Source organism: Cupressus sempervirens, chromosome 5, assembly GCF_028749045.1.
Source record: "Cupressus sempervirens isolate cs-2001-9-10 chromosome 5, ASM2874904v1, whole genome shotgun sequence".
NCBI lineage: Eukaryota > Viridiplantae > Streptophyta > Pinopsida > Cupressales > Cupressaceae > Cupressus > Cupressus sempervirens.
This window is the reverse complement of record NC_143122.1, coordinates 530,977,358-531,002,229: the sequence shown is the minus strand read 5'-3', so window position 1 is coordinate 531,002,229 and position 24,872 is coordinate 530,977,358. Positions and strand designations below refer to the sequence as shown.

Below are 24,872 nucleotides of genomic sequence, written 5' to 3'. Positions count from 1 at the left end.
ATAGCTTAAGCCTCACAATTTGGAAAGTTTTTCATTCCTTTATAGTTGTGCAAAGATCTGGTCAGTTTAATATAACTAAAAGGACACTTTAAGAATCACCAATGAGGGATGATCAAGAAGCACACCAAAAGAAGTACAAATATGATGCACAACATGATGGATAAAAGGAACCAAAACTCACTGCAAAATGGCAACATGGTTATACCAATTGCTTGGAAGAGAATGCACAGATGAAAAAGATATATATATCCTTTAACTCTTGACACCAAGTAGTAAAAATACAGATCCTTACCTCTTCCATCAATGTTATATGAAATTTAGACAGAGACCAGAGATCATTCCAAAAGTTCCGTGTTTTCTAAATTTGACAAATGTAAATCACAATTAAATTCCCCTCCTGAATCCGCAAACGTCTCTTCCCCAAAGGAAAACTCAAAGCCTCTTAAAAAGACACAGGAAGAAAACTCTTATTCTCCCTACTTAAGCGAATGAACAGACATTCCCAGGAGAACCAAATGATTACCAATTTACTACTTGCTTATTTACATCATAATTTTTTTTTAATATCTTAATTTAAATTGTTATTTACTATTTATTATCAAAATTTGTATCAAAGGATAATACTCATTCTACTAATTATATTTATCACTGCATCCATTTAATTTATTGATTACTATAAAGGAAGCACTTAATGACGCATAATTAGTGCCATCAAATTTATCATAATTAATATCATCTTCTACATAATAGGACATTACTTAAAGTATATTAAATCATTAATATTTTAGCAAACATTATTATAATGTTGATATCTTATTAATTAAATCCAATTAAACATCATATCACTATAAAATACACATGATACCAAAACACATCATATGGAGGGGTCTGCACTTTTTCTATTGTCTTCTTTGTCTTTTAGTTTTTTTTCCTTCAATCTTCTTATTCTATACTACTTTTATTGTTACTTCTTGCCTATCCTGCAATGGTTTCATAACAATTCTCTTTCCATATTACAATGGAGTAGGTGTTCTTTCTTCTGTCATTTACATCCTTTCTAACCCAAATTCAAGGTTGACCCAAGAGAACATGACATGCGTCCATATATACTACATCACTACATCATAAACAATCTCTTCTTTATAATTACCAATATGAAAATACAACAGATTGCTCACTTACCCAAGTTCAATGATCTCCTTGCAACCATGAAATGCAATATGGGTTAGGATGCTTTTGTGTTTGTAATCTCAAATTCTCAACCATTTCTGAAGATACCAAGTTATCTGTATTGCAGCTATCCGCCATCACCCTGCAGCACTTTCCACCTGACCTACATGTAGTCTGAAATAAATAATTTCTCTAGATAGGCTTTTGCTTCTCTTTCTGTAGGTTTAAGAATACTTTCCTTGTCATCATACATAATCTTTGTTTCCTCGACATTTTCTGAAACGCTTCACACTCTTAATCTTCTTAGCAAACAACCTTGCATAACATTTGATGCATCTCAAAGACCAAAGCTCCCAAAAGGGCTGTTGATCTCTGCAACCCCAAAACATAAATTCATGAACTTCTGAAATTACACTATAAGAACTTGTGACAAGCCGCTTTTTGAAAATTATATATAACCATCTAAAGAAATTATTTTCTTCTAAAAACTCGTAGAAAGAAATCTTCCATATTAATCTACATGAATTCAAAAAGATCATAATTTTTTCACCAACAAAACCCTTCAAATTTTTAAAACCAAAATTCAGCAAACCAAATACTTCAAAAACTCATTTTTTTAACCTCCAAATGCTAATTTTTTTTATCATTTTATTATAATTCTGAACCAAGCATATAGAAACCTGCTTTAAACATCTGCAACCCTCTACTCATTCATTTGGAATCTCTTATCTAAGTACCAAGAAATTCTTCACTCAAAATGTCACAAAATCAATGTTGACATTTAAATCTTTTCAAAACATTCAACAGATGCGAGAGAAGCTATTTTTCTGCAAATAAACTCGACTTTGAATTTGAAACAGTCCCTTCCTGAATAACTAGCTACAAGAAAACAATACATCAATCTTGCATCATACTTCTGTGACAAGCTACAAAACTAAATCTACTAAAAATCAGAATCAAGTATTCAATAATCAGCTCCAGGCACATTCAACATATCTTCCTCTCCTCTTAATCTTCTCATGCTAGATGTCAGTCTTTTTTTTGCTCATTTTTCCTCTTTTCTTGTCCCTTTTCTGCACCTTCTTCTTCTTTGTCTTTCTCGCCATTTTTTTAACTGTAGCATATTGCTGCAGTTTATAGCGATATTGGTTTCTTTTTCCTCTTTTTCTGGGTGTCTAAAACATCCCCTCCTCTTCCACTTGCTTGTTTTAGGCAAGAATTTGAATTCTTTTCTAGAATTGCCCTTCTACTATGTCAGTCCACTAATCGCACATTGTCTTTCCTAAAATTTTCTTCCATCAATTGATAGTATTTTAAAATGGGAGTTACAAAGGTATTAAATAACCTCCATTTGCTGGGCATGGAGTTCAAGTTCTATTTGGTGTTTACAAAACATTAAAAATTGAAAAGTTACAACTTAGTTTGAATGACCACTTGACTTCCTAAATTCTTGAATGAAAAATTAGATATGTTGAGGAGAATGGGGAGAGCAAAAACAAATCTTGCCTGCAAGACAAAACACAACAAAAAAAATTCAAGGATTAATAAATTATTTGTTTTTGCTTGTGCAGAATTACCCATGCACTAGATGCCCCTGCATCACTTGAGTATCTTCTACACTCGAGAATTTTTGGAACCTTTGGAAGGAGTGACAAATGGAAAGATCGACTACATATCAGGAAGTTAGGAATTTCAGGAACTAGGTAAAATGCTACCAGGGTTTTCAAGAAAAATTGTCAGGGTTTTAGGGAGTAGAAAACTCATGAAATGTCAATAAGATTTGGGGAAACTTTAAATGCCTGAGAAGAAATAAAACTTACAGAGTTTGTGAACTCCAGGTATTTGAAGGTCCGTTTTATCATTATTTCTTCAAGGCTTGTTCCCCAAGCCATCAGAATGACTAAAAGGTAATCAGGAAACATGTTTGAACAAGAATACAGGCATTAGGAAATGTTCTCGAGTATTATATAAGCTCTCTTCTAACTGATGGATTCTGACACGAGATATAGGGAAAAAGAGAGGCACAACTGTAGACAAATAATAGGTAATTTTCTGCCGTAGAACCCTGATGCACTTAAGAATGAAAAGGGATCACCTGGCAAGTCTGCATGCTGATAGTGATTCAACTCTTTCGGCTGTAGACTGTTATTTTTTGGCTTTCCTTTTTAGATTCCTGTACTTAACACCTTATCTCTCTGTGCGAGAAAGCATAATAATGATATAGTTCTGAACAAAAATCATGAAATGGATCCATTTCAACATATCAAATCTGCTAGATCTGCTTTTGATATGCAAACAAAACTATGAGCAGGGATTATTTCAGGAGGTCCCCATGAATAAAATGAACAGTCTTGGCTGCTTAATTCTAAACTCACACTATTTAGACTGACAAACTTCAAAGAAGGGTAGCAAAACAGATCTATGCAAGATTTAATCTTGTATAAAAATGAATCACCATTGAGCTGCACACAACCACCTTTATGTTGTCATTACAAACAACCAAGGGTGAGTGGTAAGCAAGATATTCACAACCCTAGATCTGGTACCAAATGCTGAAGGTTTGGGGGAGTAGAATGTTTAGAGTATGCAGGCTTTTCTCTTAACTAATATGATCATATTTCTGAATGAACACCTGTAATATAACAGAAGCCTATATTTTATTGGTTTGAAAATTTACCAAGTTATTTCATGTTTTGAATTCTCAAATTCCAATATCTGACAGTCCACCGAATTTTTTTTTCTATTTTAATCTTTTGACTAAATAATATTACTAAGCCATTTGCATATGGATTTATTGATTCAAAGAGAAACGGTTATTGTTAAAATACCAATATAGCATATGTATTCACCAGGATTGCATTTTCTAGATAAGCTGAAATATAAGTAAGCATATGAAACAGCAGATATTAGGTTTGGAGTTTTGTCAAATTAAATATTCGTGGGAAGCTTCTGCTTATAACCTTGGAACTGGAATTCTCTGTTTGCAATTATAAGTGGTTTCTACATCCAAATAAAAACTATAAATGAAAACTATGCATGTTAGTTTTGATTAATATTATTCTTCTTATTGATTTTTGGTGGCAGGAATCTATATTTTGTTATTCTCACCCCTGTTCATTTGTTAGATAAATTACTAAAGGTAATAATCTTATGAAAGTCTATTGGTAATCGCTTACAACCAAATTGTCACTTGCAATATTAGCTTTGGTGGCGGCATTTAATCTTGAGATTGGAATCACTGGTGCCATATTAACTAAGCTTGATGGCGATTCTAGGGGTGGTGCAGCTCTTAGTGTTCGAGAGGTCTGGTTCTTTATCTTACCTGAATATTATCTATTGTTGTGCTTTGACGACAGATCGAACTGAGTGTATTGTCTAACTCTAAATATTTAGGGGTCCTCCATGAATGCATCTTGGTAGTTTTATAATTTAGTGCAAATCATTTGATACATTCTTGAAGGTGCCAATATTATGATTATTTCATTGAGAGTAGAATGTGTGAAGCTGCTTTCTTTTAGTTTTCCATTTCCATTTATTTAACTTGTGTATCTCTTGCTTGAAAGAAATATATATTAGTAAAGTCTAACATATAAGAAAAGTTGGCTTTTGTTTTATCCACAAACTGAAACATCTTATTCTTGGGATGCAAGAAGCATTGTGGAGTTGTGAAATGAATGTAGATTTACAAAATTCCTGAGGGTGTGTTTATGCAATTGGACAAAAACGAGAGAGTTCTTGACCTATCTTTGATGCACCATTGGATTTTTAATATGTTCTGAAGCTTGGGTTGATCATTTAAGAACTATATTTAATAGCCATTATAGTCAATTTTGTTTTGTTTCATGGAAGCCTTTTTTTCGGTTGAAAACGAAGATTAGCCATGGTAAAAGAACTTTTCTTCAAGAATATTTTGTTTTTGTAATACTTAATTTGTGGGTTCCATAGAGGCCTACCCTTGAAATAGTTATAGTACTGAAATATGTATAGGAAAAAACACATCAAACATTGAAATACACAAACTGTAATAACCGTAACAGTTTATACCTTCAATTCTAGATGCTTGACATTTTGTCACACTTTACATGGAATCTCTGATACTACTGTAAGAACCACTGCAGGTTACAACTCTATCAGACCACTAGCTTTCTATGCAAATGATACATATATAACTGATTTTTGAAATAAATATGCAATCCCTTGAATTTTTATATTGTGTTGCCAAGCTATATAATAACGTTGCAAAGTAACAACACATGAATTGAAATTCTCATATGCAAATTTAGACAATTTACAATAAGTTGATGCTTGATATCAGCACTAAGTCTAATTCCAAATGAAAAAAAGAACCTGATATCTCCAACGCAGCAGAGTGTTTATAACAACAATCAACATCCAAACCCTCACACAATTCACTGAAACACCAAATGCGATGGTTGAATGAAGAGGGAAGCCCAAGCTGTTGAAACAGTAGCTTCAAGATAGACATCTCCACAATCACTGTTCCTGTTGGTTGACATCTTTTATGTCTCTCTTCTTCTCGTCCCTTATGAGGCTGCTGTACATTATTTATACTCTGCTTACTTCCTTTGTCAAGATAAGGATTATGCATTCTTCGATGGACTCTTTTCTTCCGTCCATGTTTCTCATTTTAGACTTCATGTATATGAGCCATAGTGTTTGTCATGCCCCCTTTTCTAGGTCGGTGGACTTTTTTGCGTCATTAGCCCATTTTGCCTTGCCTCCTAGGCCAACCAAGTATTCTCTAGGATCAGTTTAGTTTCTGGCCTAGGCAGTTTCAACTGCTGACCAATCAGAGTTGTTTCAGTGGGGTTCCTAGACACTTCCTATTTTTAGTAAGTTAGCAGGCTCAGTATTCTTAGCACTTCAGTGTTGGACTAGGAGTGTCTCGCTGAGATCTTTACAGCAAGCTATCACACATGCTTATCCGAGTCCATCTGGTCAATAGTTTTTGTTGAGTAAGTAGGATTGCTGCAAATGTGTACGAAATGACAATTCGATAAATACTGAATATTGATTTGTAGTCACCGAACTCCAAAGGGCAGAAAATATATTGATTTTGATGTCTTTCCTTGGGATTGGATCTGCAATATAAAGGATATTAATTAACATATCCATGAGTAAGGTGGAGACATGCTTGTTCATGGGTATGTCTCAGGAAGAGGTGCCTCTTCATGCCCAATCTCTAATCAGGTTTCAACCCTTAACAACTACAAATGATTTCCTTAATAATAGTATTTTATATATATATAATATAAGATTTATTTGATTGAAGCTACAAAACATCAACACTCCCTCTTAGCTAGGGAGGATAAACATAGGATATAATATTATCTCAGCATAATATCAAGAATGACATGCTTAAGAATATCCTTGATTAGAAGATATTCACCATTAGATATCATCTCATGATATCAAGAGTAATGGTCTTAGAATATCAAGTCACATGATATTCACCAAGTACTCTGAGTAATGGCCTCCTGAATGTCAAGATGCATGATATTCACCAAGTACTCTAAGTAATGGATTCCTGAATATCAAGTCACATGATATTCACCAAGTACTTTGAGTAATGACCTTTTGAACATCAAGTTGCTTGACATTCACAAATACTCAAAATGCTCATAAGGTATGTGCACATGTATCCTCAATAATACTTACCATAGGAACATTCATGGTTTGTTGAAGGAACTTAATCCACCATGTAAGATATAATATATCATGATCTACTTAGACATCACATGATGTTTGTCATAATAGAAGATTAAGTTAATGTAAGATCGTCACCCTCCAATAACTTTAACAAATACAAGTGATAATCATATGGAAGTCGTCACTTCCTCATGATGTACACAGGGGGCAAGCCCATTAAAATCATGCAGTTACACACATGGGTTTTCAGAGTCCCTCTGAATATCAATCTTTTGAGCTTCTCATCCAGTGTTGCTTCTAATGAAGTGTCAGACTCCCTCTGAATTTGATATCAATTTTCCTTTTCCTGCAAGAACATTCCGGAGAGATATGAAAAGATGGAGGCAAATAAATCTTATAACACATATAGAAATACAAATAAGAGATTTACTATATTAATAATACAAAACTTAGAAATTATACTCAAAAGAAAATACTTATCTCATGTAGTCAAAGGATAATGTCCTTTGATGAAAGAAATTAATAGCATTGTTCAACTTGTCTTCATAAGCTTGTAGAAATTGTTCTCTTTCTAAATTCCTTCTTTAGAATGTATTATATGGACAATATTGATCTCGTATAGAGTGTATGATATGTTGATGAGGCATAACCACTTTCACATTCGATGTCATCCCTTCCTGTCTACCCGCTGCCTTCTTCCTTATGTATTTTATTTCTTATACCTCCCTGTACCTTGATTTCTATGGAACTTTTCATGTGGCAGTACTTAGATCCTTTTGTCAATGGTGTATAGTATTCAGTAAATAATCTTTACTTTTTTCATTAACTATTTCCACGTATATCTCATATGGTGCTGTCTTTTCTATTGTTAGTTGATGGTTGCTGTGTAAATTGTATGTTGGGTTAGATGATTTGATTCGTAGCACTGTAATCACCTTGTATCAATGTATATTAGTTGATTGCAAATATAATCTGTGATTTGTGTCAATATGAATATACTGCGACCAGACTTTGTATATATCCTAATATATTTAATAATATATTCTATGATGTATCTATATGTTGCAATCTCAATATGGATACCCCCTGCAACACTGTGATCTCAAAATGTGTGTATTATCCTCTATGATAATACACACTTCTATATCTACGATGTGTAACTAGTACGATCTCTATACAATTGCCTCCGATTACTTACTGATCTGTATGATGCATGTTTTGCGGTATATTCTCTTCGATAAATATAAATTACATGCCTTGATCTTCTGTATGTACTGTGACTTTTATCCTTAGCGATATAAATTTCTAGTCGATGATCTGAAGATGCTTGTATGTCCTCCCTGCTATGATAGTATTCTTTGTTTTGGTGTGCTTTCCTTTCTATTCATTTGCAGCCTGACTCAGATACCGTGTTGAGTAAGTAGGATTGCTACAAATGTGTATGAAATGACAATTCAATGTTGATAAATATTGAATTTCATAGTTACACTGCCTTGTGGGATGGGGGGACATGGGGACAAGTTTCCGAGATGGGGGGATAGAGGGGCCTTGATTTGGGGACGATGGGGGGACGACGGCAGGGGACGGGGGGAGCAAGGGGTGTATATACTATACATATGGTACTTAAAATGCTAGTTATGAAAAGATGTACTACAATATAAGATATAAAGATGTAAAAAACTTAAACATTGGACATTGCATTGAAGTTTTGAACTGGAACATCATGATTCGTGATCAAACAATGAACATTGAACATCAACAAATGAGTGTCAAATTATATAAATTTAAAATTTATAATATATATTAGATCAATAGTATGAGTATCTGCTATCTAATCAATGATCATATGAGTCATGGCATAAAGATGATTACAGTAAGTATCATGTACCATGAATCATGATATCAAAATAAGTATATAATGCAAACAAAAACTACAAGTCTCCAAGAGTCCAAATCAAAATGCCAAATGAATGATTAATGATCATCCCTTGGAAGTTGAATCTTAGCTTTTCACTCTTCTTGCTGTTGCAAACAATGAGAAATGCAAATGTGAAAAAAATGAAGAATTGAAGGCTTTTGAATAAAGGAGGAAGGAATGGGGTTCTCATCCCATTATAACAAAAAAATAATAAAATAATGCCTTTTTAAAATATTTTTTAATTTGCCCCATCTTGTTGCCGTGGGTATGTCCAGGCATCCCCCCACACCCAAAGGGGACACGATCGCGTCCCCTTGCACCCATAGGGGACATGGGGATGTCTCACCGTCTTCAGCAGAGGCGGCGCCGCCCGAGATGTGAAGACGACATCCCCGCCTCGGGTGCGGCCCGGTTTTGGCAAGGGGACGTGTCCTCGTGTTCCACTGATGAATATTGATTTGTAATTATGAATCTGATAATTGTAGTCATAGAACTCAAGAGGAAAGAACATATATTGATTTCGATGTCTTTCCTTGGGATTGGATTTGCATTATAAAGGATATGAATAGACATATCCATGAGCGGACATGCCTCCATCAGGTGGAGACATGCCCGTTCATGGGTATGACATGAAGAGGTGCCTCTTTACACCCAATCTCTAATCGGGTTTCAACCCGTAACAACTACAAATGATTTCCTTAATAATAGTATATTACACACACACACACATATATAGAATTTATTTGACTGAAGCTACAAAACATTAATAGTTTTAATGCTTGAAGATTTAGTTGATTTATTAATAAAGTGACTTTATAAAACAAGTTCATATTATTAAATGCCACTTTATTATTATGGACACTTTATTTCCTTTGTCGAAAAACGTATAATTTCTTTAAAAAATTAAGAGACAAAAGAGAGAATGTGAAGGGTCATCATATTGTGTTTAAAAAGAGGAGCTCATTGAAGCATACTTGGTTTTGTGAATTTGGATTTCATTTTCTCTCTTAGAGAGTTTTTGAAAGCTATAGCTTTCATTAGGTGAAAGGATGAAAACCCTTGATCTTGGACAGTGGTTGAAAACCCATTGTCGGTTGGAGACTTTGTGTAAGTGTTTAACATTATCCTTCAGGTTCATATTTTTCATATCCAATCTTGTTGTATTTTCTCTAGCTATGATTGGATTCCTTGGTCATTTGTTGAAGAACTTCAATGAAATATAGTTGTGTTATGTTTTCTGGCTCTTGCATGCATCTTGATGATGGATCACAGAGTGTAATCTGAAACGTTGATGTAAAAAATTGTTCACACAATCAAAGCCAGAAAACATAACACAACATTGATGGATTGTGGAAATCTGATAGCTCTTATTGAAATATAGTTTTCAAAAATGTATTTCTGCTGGAGATTTAGTGCAATAACATTTTGAGACTTCTTTTTATTTGGTTATTTAATGGGGTTTTTTGTTGGTGAAATCTGAAATGCATTGCATAAAATTCAATGTTAAATTTTTTATTGAGATTTTATATGAGATTTAGGTCAAATATCCGGTTAGGGATATTATAGTGTCCTCTTGGCATCGTATTTATTGATTTCATAATATGGGCGGTTGTTGACGTTGTTGATTGCCTAGCATATTATTTACCTCTTGTCTTGTTGGTATCGTGATTACATGGCATTCACATCCTCCCTCATACCACAGCAGTTATTCATGGTGACATTTACTCTTTGTATGTGCCATTAATGATCGAAGTGTAAAAACCGTCACTTGGACTTCAGATTCACTTCTTCATTGCTGATAGGTGGTCTATTATGTAATTATCTTTAGTGTTCATCGCATTAATAGTGTGTAAGGAGACAAGCCTGTAAAGAGTCCTGCTGGCTCTAGCCTCAAAATTTGAATTTTGCTTGTTTGACATTTCGTCAAAAAGCTGGTAAGCAAAGTCAAGTTCTGATTTTTGTGTGTATCCAAGAGTTTGTTTTTTTGTTTCGTCCAAATATAATATATACATACACTTGAATGAGGAAATTAATAACAATGTTCACAAACTATAATTCACAACTGAACAATAACAAGTAATGACAAGGTTCACACTTCTATGCAATAAATTATTGATTGAGAAAATCTAGATCATATAGGAGATTTAACTTGAGAGCTGGAAATGATCTGCAACAATTAATTTGGACTCCAACTGTAGATGCCACTCCCTAAGAATTAATCACCACTTCAAGATAGACCATGTCCTAATAGTGAAGAATTCAAATGCAATGCATGAAATGCTGCTACAGAAGATTATATGGAGTTAGTAAATGGTAAACGCTGCCAGCAAACCAAATGCAACACATAAACTTGGAATGTGGATCAAAGGAAAGAAATCACAGCTATGAAAAACAGATTGCTGCCATTGTATAGCTTTTCAAAGCGGCACCGAAACTCAAGGTTTTCTTGCTGAGAGTTTAACATGCTAACAAAAATCCCTTCTACCTCCAACAGAACAGTAGAAAAAGTTATTGAACAGTATAGAACGCCATTCAATCCTCAGATAAATCTTAGATCATAACTCAACAGGTTTTGATAGCACTCAAAACCTTTTACAAAGAGCAAAGCATATAAGCAGTAAAAGTCCAAATGAAACTATGCATCAGCACTCAGAAAAGTAGCAACCATAACCAAAGAGCCCTCAACAAAGGGGCAAACAACAGAGACAACAAAAACACCAAAGAAAGACAGCAAAAGAACAAGTAGAAAGTCTTCAACTGGTCCACAGCCTGATCAGCCAGAATGTTCATTTTAGCTGTAGAAGCCCTTAGCTCGTCAAGCTCTTTATCTTCCACAGCCTCAGGTTTCTTTGAGCTTGCCCTAGTATGTTTACTAGGTCCTTGATCATCCCTCAGCTCCTTATTGCCATGGTCCTTTCTCCCCTGTTCCAGCTTCTCCAAAAGAATCTTAATATTTTCAACAATGGTCTTTAAAATCGAGCAGCTCTGTTCAGCAATCTTTTTCAATGTGTTCTCAATACCCATGACTCTGCTGTCCAGCTTATCAACCCTTTTCTTCAAAATTTTCACCATTTTGTCCGTATTTTTGATTGTCTTCTCCAGGGGTTCCACAAATTCAAAGTGTTGAAATGGTGAAGAATTCACAGTTCTCCAACAATGTTGAAACCCTTGTTTCAATCTCCTCTAAGCTCAATGTTATCAAATGCACAATAATAACATAAGCAATAGAATGATTCAATCCTTGCAAGGCATTATATTTATAACATTTCAATGGAATGGCTTCTTCTTCACACTCAATGCCAAGAGTCTTCATGAGCACACTTTTCACTTAAATGCCTTTTGCTTTGTACTTAGGCACATATTTGTATAATATAATTTATTTACTCCCTTTGGCTCCAAAAACAACTTTTTCATCAATATCATGATTTTTTGACACACAAGGCCATTGTTTCTTGTGTCCAAGTTTCAAAACTTTTCAACCTGGTTCCAACGAGCTATGACACTAAGGTGACCAATATACAATATAGACAAAAATAACACCCTTAGCATATTTAATTCAATAATAATCACAATATACCCCTCTTGCGAAAGTGACTGTAAAAGCATTAGAATTGAAATCTCAGAGCACGAGTGATCCTGATGAAGAAAGACGATGAATGGCCCTGAGAGGATGATTTACTAAAAATAGATTCTCCCTCCAAAATTTTTGGAAGCCAAACTAGAACCAAAAATAAAAACTGAGAGCATCACTCAACTCATTTGAGCTCATTAGAACCATATGTTGACTTATGATAAATAGTAAGTCCCTCAAAACAAAGCCAAAACTCACCATTGGCCATTGGAGAGGCTAATAACTTTACAACAATCTCCTCTAAACACCAGTATCAGCCTACAAGGACCCAATGATAGACTAAATCCATCGACTCTGCCGCAGCTCAAAATTGGGGACATTACAAAGCTTGAAGATACTACTTGATGTAAAAGGTGATTTGGTTAGTTTTCTGTTCATTGCCTTTGTCATGACAGATAATTACTACTTGGTGTAAGAGGAAAAGAGAGGCTGCCAGCTTTACCTTTGCAGCCAATCCAAAGTGACCAGCCCTTCATGAAGTTGGGTATTGATTTTATTGGTGCCACAAATCCACTTTCGAGTGCATGTCACAAATGGATAATCATTGCTACATGTTATTGTATTGCCTGTCATGACTGGTTGTTTATGTTGTCTAGTTCATTGGTCCTTGGCTTGAGTCTTCCAAGTAGTTTCCAAGCATCCCCTTATCCTGCATTCGTAAAAAAGATGGGTTAGATCCAACAGATTTAAGCAGTGGTGGATTAAACTTAACCTCATACTCGTACATTTGAACTTTGCCATTATGATTCACATTTGCATACAAAGAAAAGAACCAACAAAAAGGTCAAGAACATCATGTATCAAATCAAAATCATTTGTTTTGCTGATATGTTTGCTTCATGTGCAGATTAATCTTGTCTCTCACTGGTATGTGGATGTAAATGGGGTCCCACAAGGGTTCGAGCCTAAGATACCTTTGAGAAATAAGATTAATAGGTGAAGAGGAAATAAGAAAAAAAAATCCAAATTATTAATTGGATTGAAATAATAAAGGGATGTGTACTTTTACATGAAACCTTTTGTCTCAAGTTACAGAATGGCAGATTGGTATCACATCTCAGCTGTATTGAACTCAGGTCACGTGTTTTCTCATTAAGGCTGGCTGAAGCAAGTGCAGGTGACCTCATCTTGTAAGGTTACCTGTACTTGATTCAGCTTGAATAAAAATCACACATATGGATGTGCTTCGATTGATTCTGTACAAGTTCTTTTCTTCATCAATTGGTTATACTTGTGCTCCAGAAAGTTTAGGAAGCCTTTCTATTATCAGAAAGTGTTTCCTGAACTGACTTGAGGAGTAGAAGTTACTATAGATTCTCGAAGTTGATCCAAAGGACATCAAAGGGACAAGTATTATACTTGAAACCTTTTGTTTTAGAAGCTGCAATACAAGGGATAACAATACAATGAATTCAAAAGATGAATACATCAGACATGAAAGGATAGAATCACACAGTGGACAGAAAATAACTTATAAGCATAACGCTGAAGTTGACAATCAAAACAGAGGTTATGGATGTTTCACAATGAGAACAGATGCTGCTTAAATATAAAAGTGAAACATATTTGAAAGCAAATGTGTATTTACAGGTCAAGTATTTCAAGTAGAGTCAACTCATCATCAAAAGAAGCTTTTTGCAGCTCTTAAGTAATATAGAAGGATAAAAGTAAAGTATATACTCCAGCAGACAGCATGGTAGACAGCTCTAAGGCAGGTGGAGTTAAATGTAATGAGGAAGTAATTCAAAAAGTTTCCTGCACATTGTCACAATATAGGGAATATGATACGAAGATCAAATAAGGACAACATATTATTCCTCAATTGAGCAATCATGGTTGAAAAATGTATGTGTGTTTTTAAATGTCATGGTTGTCATTTTCTGAAAACAATGAAACAAATGTAAACAATGACAGCTACCTTTCAAGTTTGGAGAGGGAGAAGCTTCAAAGGAAGAAAGAGTGTAGAATGATAATTTTGAAATGTCAGGTACATGCAATGGATTCAAAAGGGCAAAATACAACAGTCAGGAGAGATCATAGATCATTTGGTGTGATGTATACATAAACAGAAAAGATATAGCAGACATGTGATAGTGCACACAAGAAATGATGCAATTAAAACATAACAGCATCAGATGGAAAGAATCATGGTTAATGATGTATGGACATTTAGGGTTTCAGCATTTGACAAAAGTGGATTCATAACACACACACACACACACACGTATGTATATATAGTATCAGAGACCACCATTGAAAATTACAATGATCAAATGAAGACACCATTCTTCAGAATATATGCAAGGGGATAAGGTTATAACAACAACCTAATTTTTATACAAACAAGGAAAGAATTACAGAACATCTACCAATGTCAAGGTGAAGTATATACTTCAGCAGATAGCAGCTACATGCATGTCATTTATAGAATAAAAGTAATGTGTTTCAAAGTACACAAAAGGTGTGTCTCTTAAAATGCCAAAAAGTTTAGGAAAACATGCAAATTACAAAAAAGTGGTCAGCATTAAAATGAAACAGCAAGAGAATATTCATATTTGATGGCTTTGATTGCATATTAAAAACCTGTGGGTACACTGTCGAAAATACAAAGCATATTAAAGATTATCATAGTGGAATACCCAAGTAGCCGTGGTCATTTCTCATTCCAGTATTTGACAAAACGTTATATCTAATAAGAATCACAATTTACTAAGGTGTGATGGCATAAAAAGAAAAAACCCGTGTGTTTTTATGAGTTTTAACTTTTATTGAATGCAAGGAGAATTTTCAATATATTGGATGGAAGAGCTCAAACAACAGGAGTCAGTGACCCAAAATATTCAGCAGGCATTACACCAAAGATACCCATATTAATAAAATGGAGGGATCTTGTGGCTAATGGTCAAGAAGCTCCACAGAAAATAAAGCTATGAGATCTGCAAGTATTTTAAAGGGAAATGCTTCAAAAGTTCAAAAGGGAGCTGTGGGGAAAAGTGAACTCAAAATTAGAAAATGTCAAGAAATGATTCAGAAAGAAAATCTGTAGAACAATAACCTGCAGGGACAAGATAAAGTTATAGAAATTTCAAAGAAACCCTTGTTTCTAGACAGAGCCATGACAATTAAGCTCACAAAAACTCTCAACATAGCCCATAAAACCACAAATTCTGCAGGTGACAAAGATAAGCTGAAATTGTTTATTAAGTGGAAAAGACAAGGAAAGAAACAAAAGATCATGGTTTGAGCATGGAGATTTTATGAGTTTTTAGAAACTCTCTTTCAACCAGTAACCTGTAAGTAATGCAATCACAAGCATGGATATGATACATCAAGAGAAAGACAGATTTCAAAAGGTTTGATGAGTTTCATGAAGACCCGTAACAAATAATACCCAAATCCCTCATGTCATCAAAACACCAAAAGATTTTGCAGGGATTCGAGTAATACAGAAAACCATATTTATAGTTTGAAGAAATGCAAGCGAGGGTTACATTGTAATAATTGCTGATGACAGATGCAGATTTATACAATGAGTGAAAACCATTAGCCTCAGCAACAGCAATCCTAATTTGCAAAATGTTAGCGCTCATAATGGAAGCTGCAGAAGAACCGACAAATGATAAACAAAAAATCCCTCCAAACAAAGGGCTCAGGCTACAAAAGCAACCATTACCTGTGGGAAAAAATGTGGAGATTCTGAGAGATCTGCAAAATTCCTGGAAACATTCATGGTGACCAACTCCTTAGAATGACAGCAGCAGAAGATTTCTAGAGGTTTTGAAATTTAAATGAGATGCAAAATGGTGAATGATATGCCTTTACGGTTTGAGGAGTCAATGGGCCCCAAAAATGTTTTTATTTTTTCCTATGTTTTTTACCAAGATTAAATAATGAGTAATGCTGACTAAGTAATGTGAGATGCATTACTTAATCCTAGTTTGAGTTGTCATCATTAGCCCATTATGGAGGGAGAGTTTCGCACTTAGAGGAGACCCTATGGGGCAGTTTGAAGGCCCTCTTTTAGGATTTTGGTTGATATCCAAGATTGCATTTTGAAATGCAGTTCATTTTTAGGCTCTTGTTTGAAGTAGACTTTGTTATATACAACTCTGTTGTACTTGTATGGGGTTGATATTCATTCAGTTTTGAGGCTTTAATTTAGTGACTTTCTGTCCTCTGCATTGTGGATTTCATACTATTGTATCATTTGGAATATTGATTTTGGTGCCTTTGGAGCACAATACAGCTGTTTTGATCTACTGTTGTGGCTCATTTTTGTGTGTGCAACAGGTGATTGATGTTATTTTTATGTGCTTTTAAAAGAACCTAAAAAGTTCATGTCTCATATTCTGCACCAATTTTGAGCTAGTGGATTGCATGCATAGGTCATAAGTTGTGTTGATGTCCGAGTTTGTATTTTGAAGTGCAGTTCCACATTTTTAAGATCTTGTTTGGAGTAGAGTTTGTTATATAGAGCTCTATTGTACTTGTAAGGGGTTGATATTCATTTTAGTTTTGAGGCCTTTGTTTAGTGATTTTTTGTCCTCTGCTTTGTGTATTTCATACTATTGTATCATTTGGAGTACTGATTTTGGTGCCTTTGGAGCATAATACAACTGTTTTGATATACTTTGGTGGCTCATTTTGGTGTGCGCAATAGGTGATTGATGTTATTTTTATGTGTTTTTAAAAGAACCTTAAAAGATTGTCTCATTTTTTGCACTAGTTTTGAGCTAGTGGATTGCATGCATAGGTCATAAGTTGTGTAGATTACTGAATATTTATTGATTGTGGTTCATATCCTTCCAATATTACTCTTTAAAAGCTTTCATATGAAACACTGACAGGCAAAGAATTCTGTCATGTCCTCTTTTCTAGCCAGTGAGTTTTGTTGCATCATTAGCCCATTTTGCCTTGGTCCCATGGGCAGACCAAATTTTCTATGCGGTCGGAGTAGTTTTTGGCCCAAGCAATTTCAGCTGCAGGCTAATTGGGGTTATTTCATTGGGGTTTTGAGACACTATTTTTGGTAAGTTAGCAGGCTCAACATTCTTGACATTTCAGGGTTGGACTAGGAGTGTCTTGTTGAGACCTTTTTGGTGAACTATCACACATGCATACCTAAGTCCGTTTGGTTAGAGATTTTAATGCCTGAAGATATAATGGATTTATTATGAAGTGACTTTATAACCTAAGTTCATATTGTTAATGCCACTTTATTACCTATGGGCACTTTATTACCTTAAGTAAGCGGAAAGTGTTATTTTAAAAAGGAAATAAAGAAACATAAAGAGGAATGCAAAGAGTCACATGTTTGTGCTTAGAAAGCGAAGGAGGAGCTTGTTTTGAGGATACTTGGTTTTGTGATTTGGATTTCACATTCTCTCTTGGAGAGATATTTTCAAAAGCTTCACCTTTCAGCAGGTGAGAGAACGAAAACCCTCAAGCTTGGGCAGTGGACGGAAACCTACTGTTTTTTTAAGACATGGCGCAGGTGTTTCACAATGTATTCCAAGTTCATCTTTTCTATTATCCAATCTTGTTGTCGTTTCTGTATCTATGATTGGATTTCTTAGTTATTCTACTGAAGAACTTAGATGCAATATTAATTCTGAAATTGTATTTCTTTTGGGGAATTAACGCCATGATAGTTTGGAACTCTTTTATCTGGTTATTTATTGGACTCTTTGTTGGTGAAATCTGAATTTCATTGCACAAAGTTATTTGTTTAAAAATTTCTGAGCTTCATTCAAAGGTTTTGAGAAAATATCCATTTTGGATATTACAATGGTATCATAGCAACAAACCTGCCATCCTGTTGGGTATAGTCGAAATTCTATCGAAAAATAATTTTCAGAAGGGTTTTCTGAAAATTATTGATCAAATATCAGGGAAAAAACCAATATATTACAGGTGTGGCAAGTAAATATATTCATCCCTGTATGTATACAGAAAGGATCGAAGCATTTAATTGCCATGGAAATTATTCATGGAAACCCAATGTCTCATATTTTTCTGTGAAGCATACCCAAACATGATATCCTCATGGTAAACGGAACGGTGGTTGTGATATCTTCAAATATGGGCTTAATGGCATTTGGAGCAAACATTTTAGTGACGTAAGTGTGGGGAGTACCCCATATATTCACTTTATTGACTCTATCTATATTCTGGGAGAACCTTCAAAATGATTTAATATTTGATGTCACAGAAGAGAGGAGATTTGGTTTTTATCATTGCTGCTAATAAGTTGCATTTTATATTATTCATTTATCGTGGATGAACTTGGGCTACATTAATTTTTATTCAAATTTGTGGAGCAAATATATGTATCATGCGCTATAGTTTATGCAGAAGGGAGAAATTCCAGATGTAACAGGGAGAGGAATTGGTAATGAATTTTGGGTGCAGGGAGAAATCGCAGACATCAAATTGCAGTCCTGGAGCATTGAGAGTGAAAAACAGTGCCTGTGAGCCTGCACATAGTTTGCATATCGGGCTCTACCAATGAAAGATTGAATGGGTACTTCATGTTTTTTTGTCATAGGTTTTAAACATTATGGAAGCAAAATATTTTCCAGAAAATTATCAAGAGGAGCTTGACAAAGGATTGTTGAAGGAACTAGTATAGTTTGCTACAACTGTTCTGAAGAATACGGGGTAATGCATGAAGACATACAGTCAACAACATTATTTTACCGTCCCATGGATTGTTGTCCCCCCTATAATTTGCACAGTCAATTAAAGTTTAATGCCTAAGTGGTTTTCTGAGTTCTCCACAAGGTGCAATTGGGATTTTACCAAAGTCTTCATTTTGTGCGCATACATATTGCAGCTTGGAGAAGTTGTTGTATGCATACAACTACAACTGGTGATTGCAGGGAAAAACAGTAACTTGATAAAAAAACAGTAACTTGATAATTGGTTGCATGTTTGTGGACTTAACACAGTACTCTCATAATCTTAGAACTACTTCTGAAAATTACAGCATCCGGTCTAATGAACTGTGAGTATTCCAAGCGCACAAATCCTCTCCTGGGTAGATGAGGATTCATTCACATTGCATGATTGGGCTGTGAGTTGCACTATCAGAGCAAGCAAGATTGAGCATATTCAGGTGAGCCTTAAGAGAGAAGAATAAATATCTGGAATAGAGAAATAGCTCTTCCAGCCTTGCTTGACCAGCTAACAGTTCTAACAGCAGGGCTAAGAAACTTCAGAGAGTGAGCAAATAAATACCTTGTGCATTTTATTGCAGCATTGTAGCCCGCCTCTCATCATTCACCGGTTTGACAATAATGAGAAAACATAGAGATGTCACCTCTTGTTGCTAGTGTGTATTAGTCTGAGCATTAGAAAATCACCCAATCTGTGCATAAATAAAGTTGTTTCTGATATGGGTGGCATTGTCTCACATCTGCAACATATATACAGCTGGAGTTGGAGCCAATTGAAGCTACAGAAAAATATATATCACTCTCTATAAGTTCTTTAAACTCTGAACTATTTAAGGGCATCCTATTATTTTTTGTTTAATTTGCTACTGTTGTTAATGTCAGAGAAAGGGAAGGCTGATCAGATTTGACAATTTTAAAATTGTTGTGGTTTTCAGACTGAGACCTTTCATGCAACGGTCAAACACTTCTAGTTTTGTATCCAGCTAGGAATATTTGTCTTGGGGTAAATGCCTAGTCTGGAAAAAGTTATGAAGGAGCTTGCTCAAATACAACAACAATTGGCTCAAAATTGGTAGCCGGACAAAAAGAAAAGTAATAAGCATGCTAGATGAATATAACTCACTCTCTCTACAAATCCAAAAGGATTTACTCTTCATCAATTACATGGATTTACATCCAAAGCTACAAAACATGAATGGTGTGGCAAAGGAGAAGTATAAACGAATTGGACTAGGACAGGTGCAAAAAATTGTATGAGGAGTTTTTAGCAGACCAAAATCAGCTTACAAGTGGTTCAAAAAAAGAGGAGCACCTAACTACCACTAATTCACAGCCTTCTCATGATCCTGTAGAAGATGTTAAACATGGTGCAAGTTTATTGATTGGTAGTATGGAGGTAGAGGTTTCTTGTGGAGAAGCCTGCAGTAGTATTCTTGATGAACATGATGATAATGTATTGGAGAAGACTACCCAATTAGCCAATGATGAGGACTCAACATCTTTTGTGAGTGTTGATGCTGATTTTGTTTCAGAATTAATGGTATCTACATATTGTATGGATTCCTTTTGTGATGAGTTTTCTTTTGAACATAGTGCTGTCCCTAATTCCTATACACTACTGGGTATGAAAGATGATATTTATGATGTGGATATGTATGATGACACATTCTCCCACCTCATGTACACTTGACTTATCTCAGACACCTACTAGTTCACCTTATTTAGAGAGTCAAATGCAAGTGACTGAACATAAGATTATTGCAGCTTTATCACTCTTTGATGACATTTATGAGATGTTTGAAAAGCACCTTTGGAAGCAACAGATGGAGGGGAAACAAAGGAGAGTTAAAGAGGAATTTCCACAACTATTACTAATACAAGAACGGCTGAAAACTATGAAATGAAATTACCTACACCTTCTTTCATATCGTGATCATCTCTTTGACCTTGGATAGATTTACTCAGAAGCACCAAGGAAGAAGGAAGCAGATGTATGTACATAAGAACTCATGAATGCCAAGGACACCCTTGAGGCTACTTTAGTGGCATTTGATGAAGCAGAAAATCAGATTGCTGAGTTAAATCGGAAATTATATTTGTTGCGCTCTAATTCAGCCCAATATTTAGATATGAGACTGTTAAGGAGGTTGTTAGTGATGATAACGTGAGGGGTGATCAAGTTGAAGTTATGCAGTATGGGTGTACAGTGAGGAGTGCTCATCACTTTTCATTTGATCCACACATGGAGGATTTGATGAGGCACAGATATGGATTGACTCATAGATTGTGTCATCCATTCTGGATTGAAGGTTTCCCATCTTCGAAAGATGGTATTAGAGGTTGCAAGTGTTTGAGTTAGGTGGTGATAGGAGATTACTTACATGGGCCTCAACCAGCTTTTCCTTATGGTGATACATATCCGAATGTGTTGCTTACTTATATTTCACAAGGGTGTCATGTGGATACAGGTTTACAAGGTGATTATGATGTCAGTTACCACCAGCTATATTACTTGTAGAGTCAGCACATCCATAGGGTTCTTACAGAGGTTGAGTATTCAGTAGTTTGTATCTCCTTATGGACGATAGTTGTGAGAGTTGTTTTCTTTGGGACCCAAATATTGATAGAGTTAGCAGTATAGCTTGGTTGGGTTCCACTGATGGGCTTCACCAATCCTGACATGGTGAAGATGAGGTCAATGTCATGTGACATGAGTTTGATGGTCTTCTTGGATATGTTTTGATTTTGATGGATTCCTCTTGTGCGCATAATTTGAATAGTTGGTGTAATGTATGTCCTTACATAGGTGAGGGAGACGAGACAAGATGACTTTCTGAGATGCTTTCTTTTGAGATGTTCACTCTTGCGACACCTATTATTGGATTGCTCCATGATTGCGCGAATGGTGGTATGGTTTATGAGGTAGTTTGGTAGTTGTCATCCTCTTCATGGGCACATGTATTACAAGAGTTGGTGATATTGGGGGCATCTCACAAGTTTTCACTTGGGACCTATGTGGGGTATCCACATGGGTTATGTATCAGGAAGTTGGGAGGAGTGATTTGTTGCACTTCTTTCTTGGTGGAGATTGGTATATTGTTGAGCTCCCACTACCTCGTGATGTTAGAGGTGAATGCAGTTATAACTGGAGTGAGCTATTCAGTTGGGTAACAATTATTTCCTTTTGTGATAGCACCGCATAGTAGGTTGTTCCCATTGAGTATACACACGAGATGTTTTGGATGTTGGATATCCAGTTGATTGGTGTTTGGGTTCATGTTGAGTTTTTTTAGGACATTGGGGTTAGAGATGTTTACACTAGTGTAGTGCAACATTTGTATAGAGTATCAACTTTTAGGTAGATCTGAAATCCATGCATTTGGTTCCAGCTTACAGATGTCGATTGCTTGGGGGCAAGCAATCTTTGGGAAGGGAGGATTGTCATATTCCCTTTTCTAGCAAGTGAGTTTTGTTGCGCCATTAGCCTGTTTTGCCTTGGTTCCATGGGCAAACCCAGTTTTCTATGCGGTCGGAGCACTTTTTGGCCTAGACACTTACTATTTTTTAGTAAGTCATCAAGCTCAACATCGTCGACATTTCAAGGTTGGACCAAGAGTGTCTTGTCGAAACCTTTCCGGCGACTTATTATAGAATCATAACTGAGTCCGTTTGGTTAGAGATTTTAATGCTTGAAGATTTAACAGATTTATTAGAAAGTGACTTTATAACTTAAGTTCATATTGTTAATGTCACTTTATTACCTATTGGCACTTTATTTCCTTAAGTGGGGCAAAAGTGTTATTTTAAAAAGGAAATAAAGAAACAAAAAAGGGAATGCGAAGAGTCACTTGTTTGTGCTAAAAAAGGGAAAGAGCTCATTTTGAGGATACTTGGTTTTGTGAATTGGATTTCACTCTCTTGGAGAGTTATTTTCAAAAGCTTAAGCTTTCAGCAGGTGAGAGGACGAAAACCTTCAAGCTTGGGCAGTGGACAAAAACCCATTGTCGGTTGGAGACATGGCATAGGTGTTTCATAGTGTATTCCAGGTTCATCTTTTCTATTATCCAATCTTGCTGTAGTTTCTGTATCTACAACTGGATTTCTTGGTTATTCGACTGAAGAACTTGGATGCAATATTAATTCTGAAATTGTAAATTTTTGTTAGGGATTTAATGCAATGATATTTTGGAACTCTTATATCTGGTTGTTTACTGGACTCTTTGGTGGTGAAATCTGAATATCATTGCACAAAATTATTTGTTTAAAAATTTCTGAGATTCATTCAAGAGGTTTGATAAAATATCCATTCAGGGTATGACAAATTCCTTATCAAGATTGTGTCTTTAAGTCAGCCATTATTGCATCATTGTGATACCAAACAGTTAGTCTTTCATTTCATTTTGGTGCATCACCTATTTCCAGTCTAAGCATAATTTGTTTTGTTTCCCTTCATTCTTTTTAACAAAAAGATAATATATTTAAGCAGTTTAGGTGATATTATCAATTAGGAGCTGGCCTATCTGGAGGTTCAATCAAGTTGCAGACTACCCACAATCTTTGGTTGTTCCCAATTTATTCACAAGTGCTAAATTTCTAGAATTTGGCAAAGGACACACTTTTGAGAATTAACAGTAGCAAGGTGGATTATTGTAGGACTAGCCAATATTTCTTTATTAAGTTGCGGACCGAAGCATGGTTGTTTATGTATCTGCAAATGTTTTTATCACTCTCACTCATAATTTGATCTATATGAGATTTTGGCAATATTGTCTATTATTAGGTTATAGAAATGAGAAACAAAATGACTCCAGAATAAAGATGGGTGTTATGAAGTACAACATAGTTTTCTGCATTATTTTTAACTTGCTCAACATTCTCCTCTCATCCTTGGTCAAGGCTTCATTAAAATCCTTACAAAGGAATTCAAGAATATTGTTTTTTGAGGCATCAATGGATTTCAAGAAAATTGTGTCATGACTCATGAGAAACAAATAGTGAAGATTGAAATACTACTGTTCAACCACTTGAACGATGGTTTTTAAAAAGTGTTGAACAATATATTCTAGACATTTTCATTGCTGAAACAATGGATTTTAGAAAGTACAACCACTTGGGGAAGAAAGAAGGAAATTCAACAATCTCTTATCTCTTCTAACTGCCCAACCATCAATCATGACTTTGCAACTCTTTCTCGTCCATATTTCACATTGCTCTTTACTTTGACTTTCATAATAGCCACCTATAGAGTAAATATTGATCATTTATTATTTCATTATTAGGGGCTTTGAACTTTTCTGAACAAATAGTAATGATATCTACCATAAGGAGACCTAAAACAAATAAAATAAACAAGATAAGCACAATATAATTTTGAGTCTATAAATTACAAACTCCTATATCCAAAATCTCAAGAGACAGGAGAATCGACAATATATTTTAAAACAAAATCAATAATAAATTACTTGGCTGCATGAAATGGAATTGAAGATTGAAATCAAAGGTCTTTGATTGCACGCTCTTAAGAAATGGTTGCAAATTTGGATTAGTGCATGCTACAATATATGAATCCAGTCTAGATCATGATCACTAGGCCCAGGAATAGCTCTAGCTCTAGCACTGCAAATGGAACAATAAAATCTGAAGTCTTCATGAAAGGCTTCTATCTATTCTCATTGCCTTTTTATTTAATTCATTGTTATTAGTTAAAGGTCTTTAGGCTTTGTATATAATGTCCCCTTTTTAGGACATTAGAAGTCAATTAAATAATTAAGTTGTCAAATTATATCAAATTTAATGACAACTTAAT

The 24,872-nt window shown here is 35.1% G+C and overlaps 1 protein-coding gene across 1 annotated transcript in view; it reads left to right on the top strand.

Moving 5' to 3' along the window:
• CPSRP54 (chloroplast signal recognition particle 54 kDa subunit) overlaps positions 1–24,872 on the top strand; it is a 121,047-nt gene that overhangs the window by 76,583 nt on the left and 19,592 nt on the right. Inside the window, exon 8 of the mRNA XM_089831690.1 lies at positions 4,373–4,473. Coding sequence (XP_089687816.1) covers positions 4,373–4,473 — 101 coding nt within the window. The remainder of the gene's footprint in view (positions 1–4,372; positions 4,474–24,872) is intronic.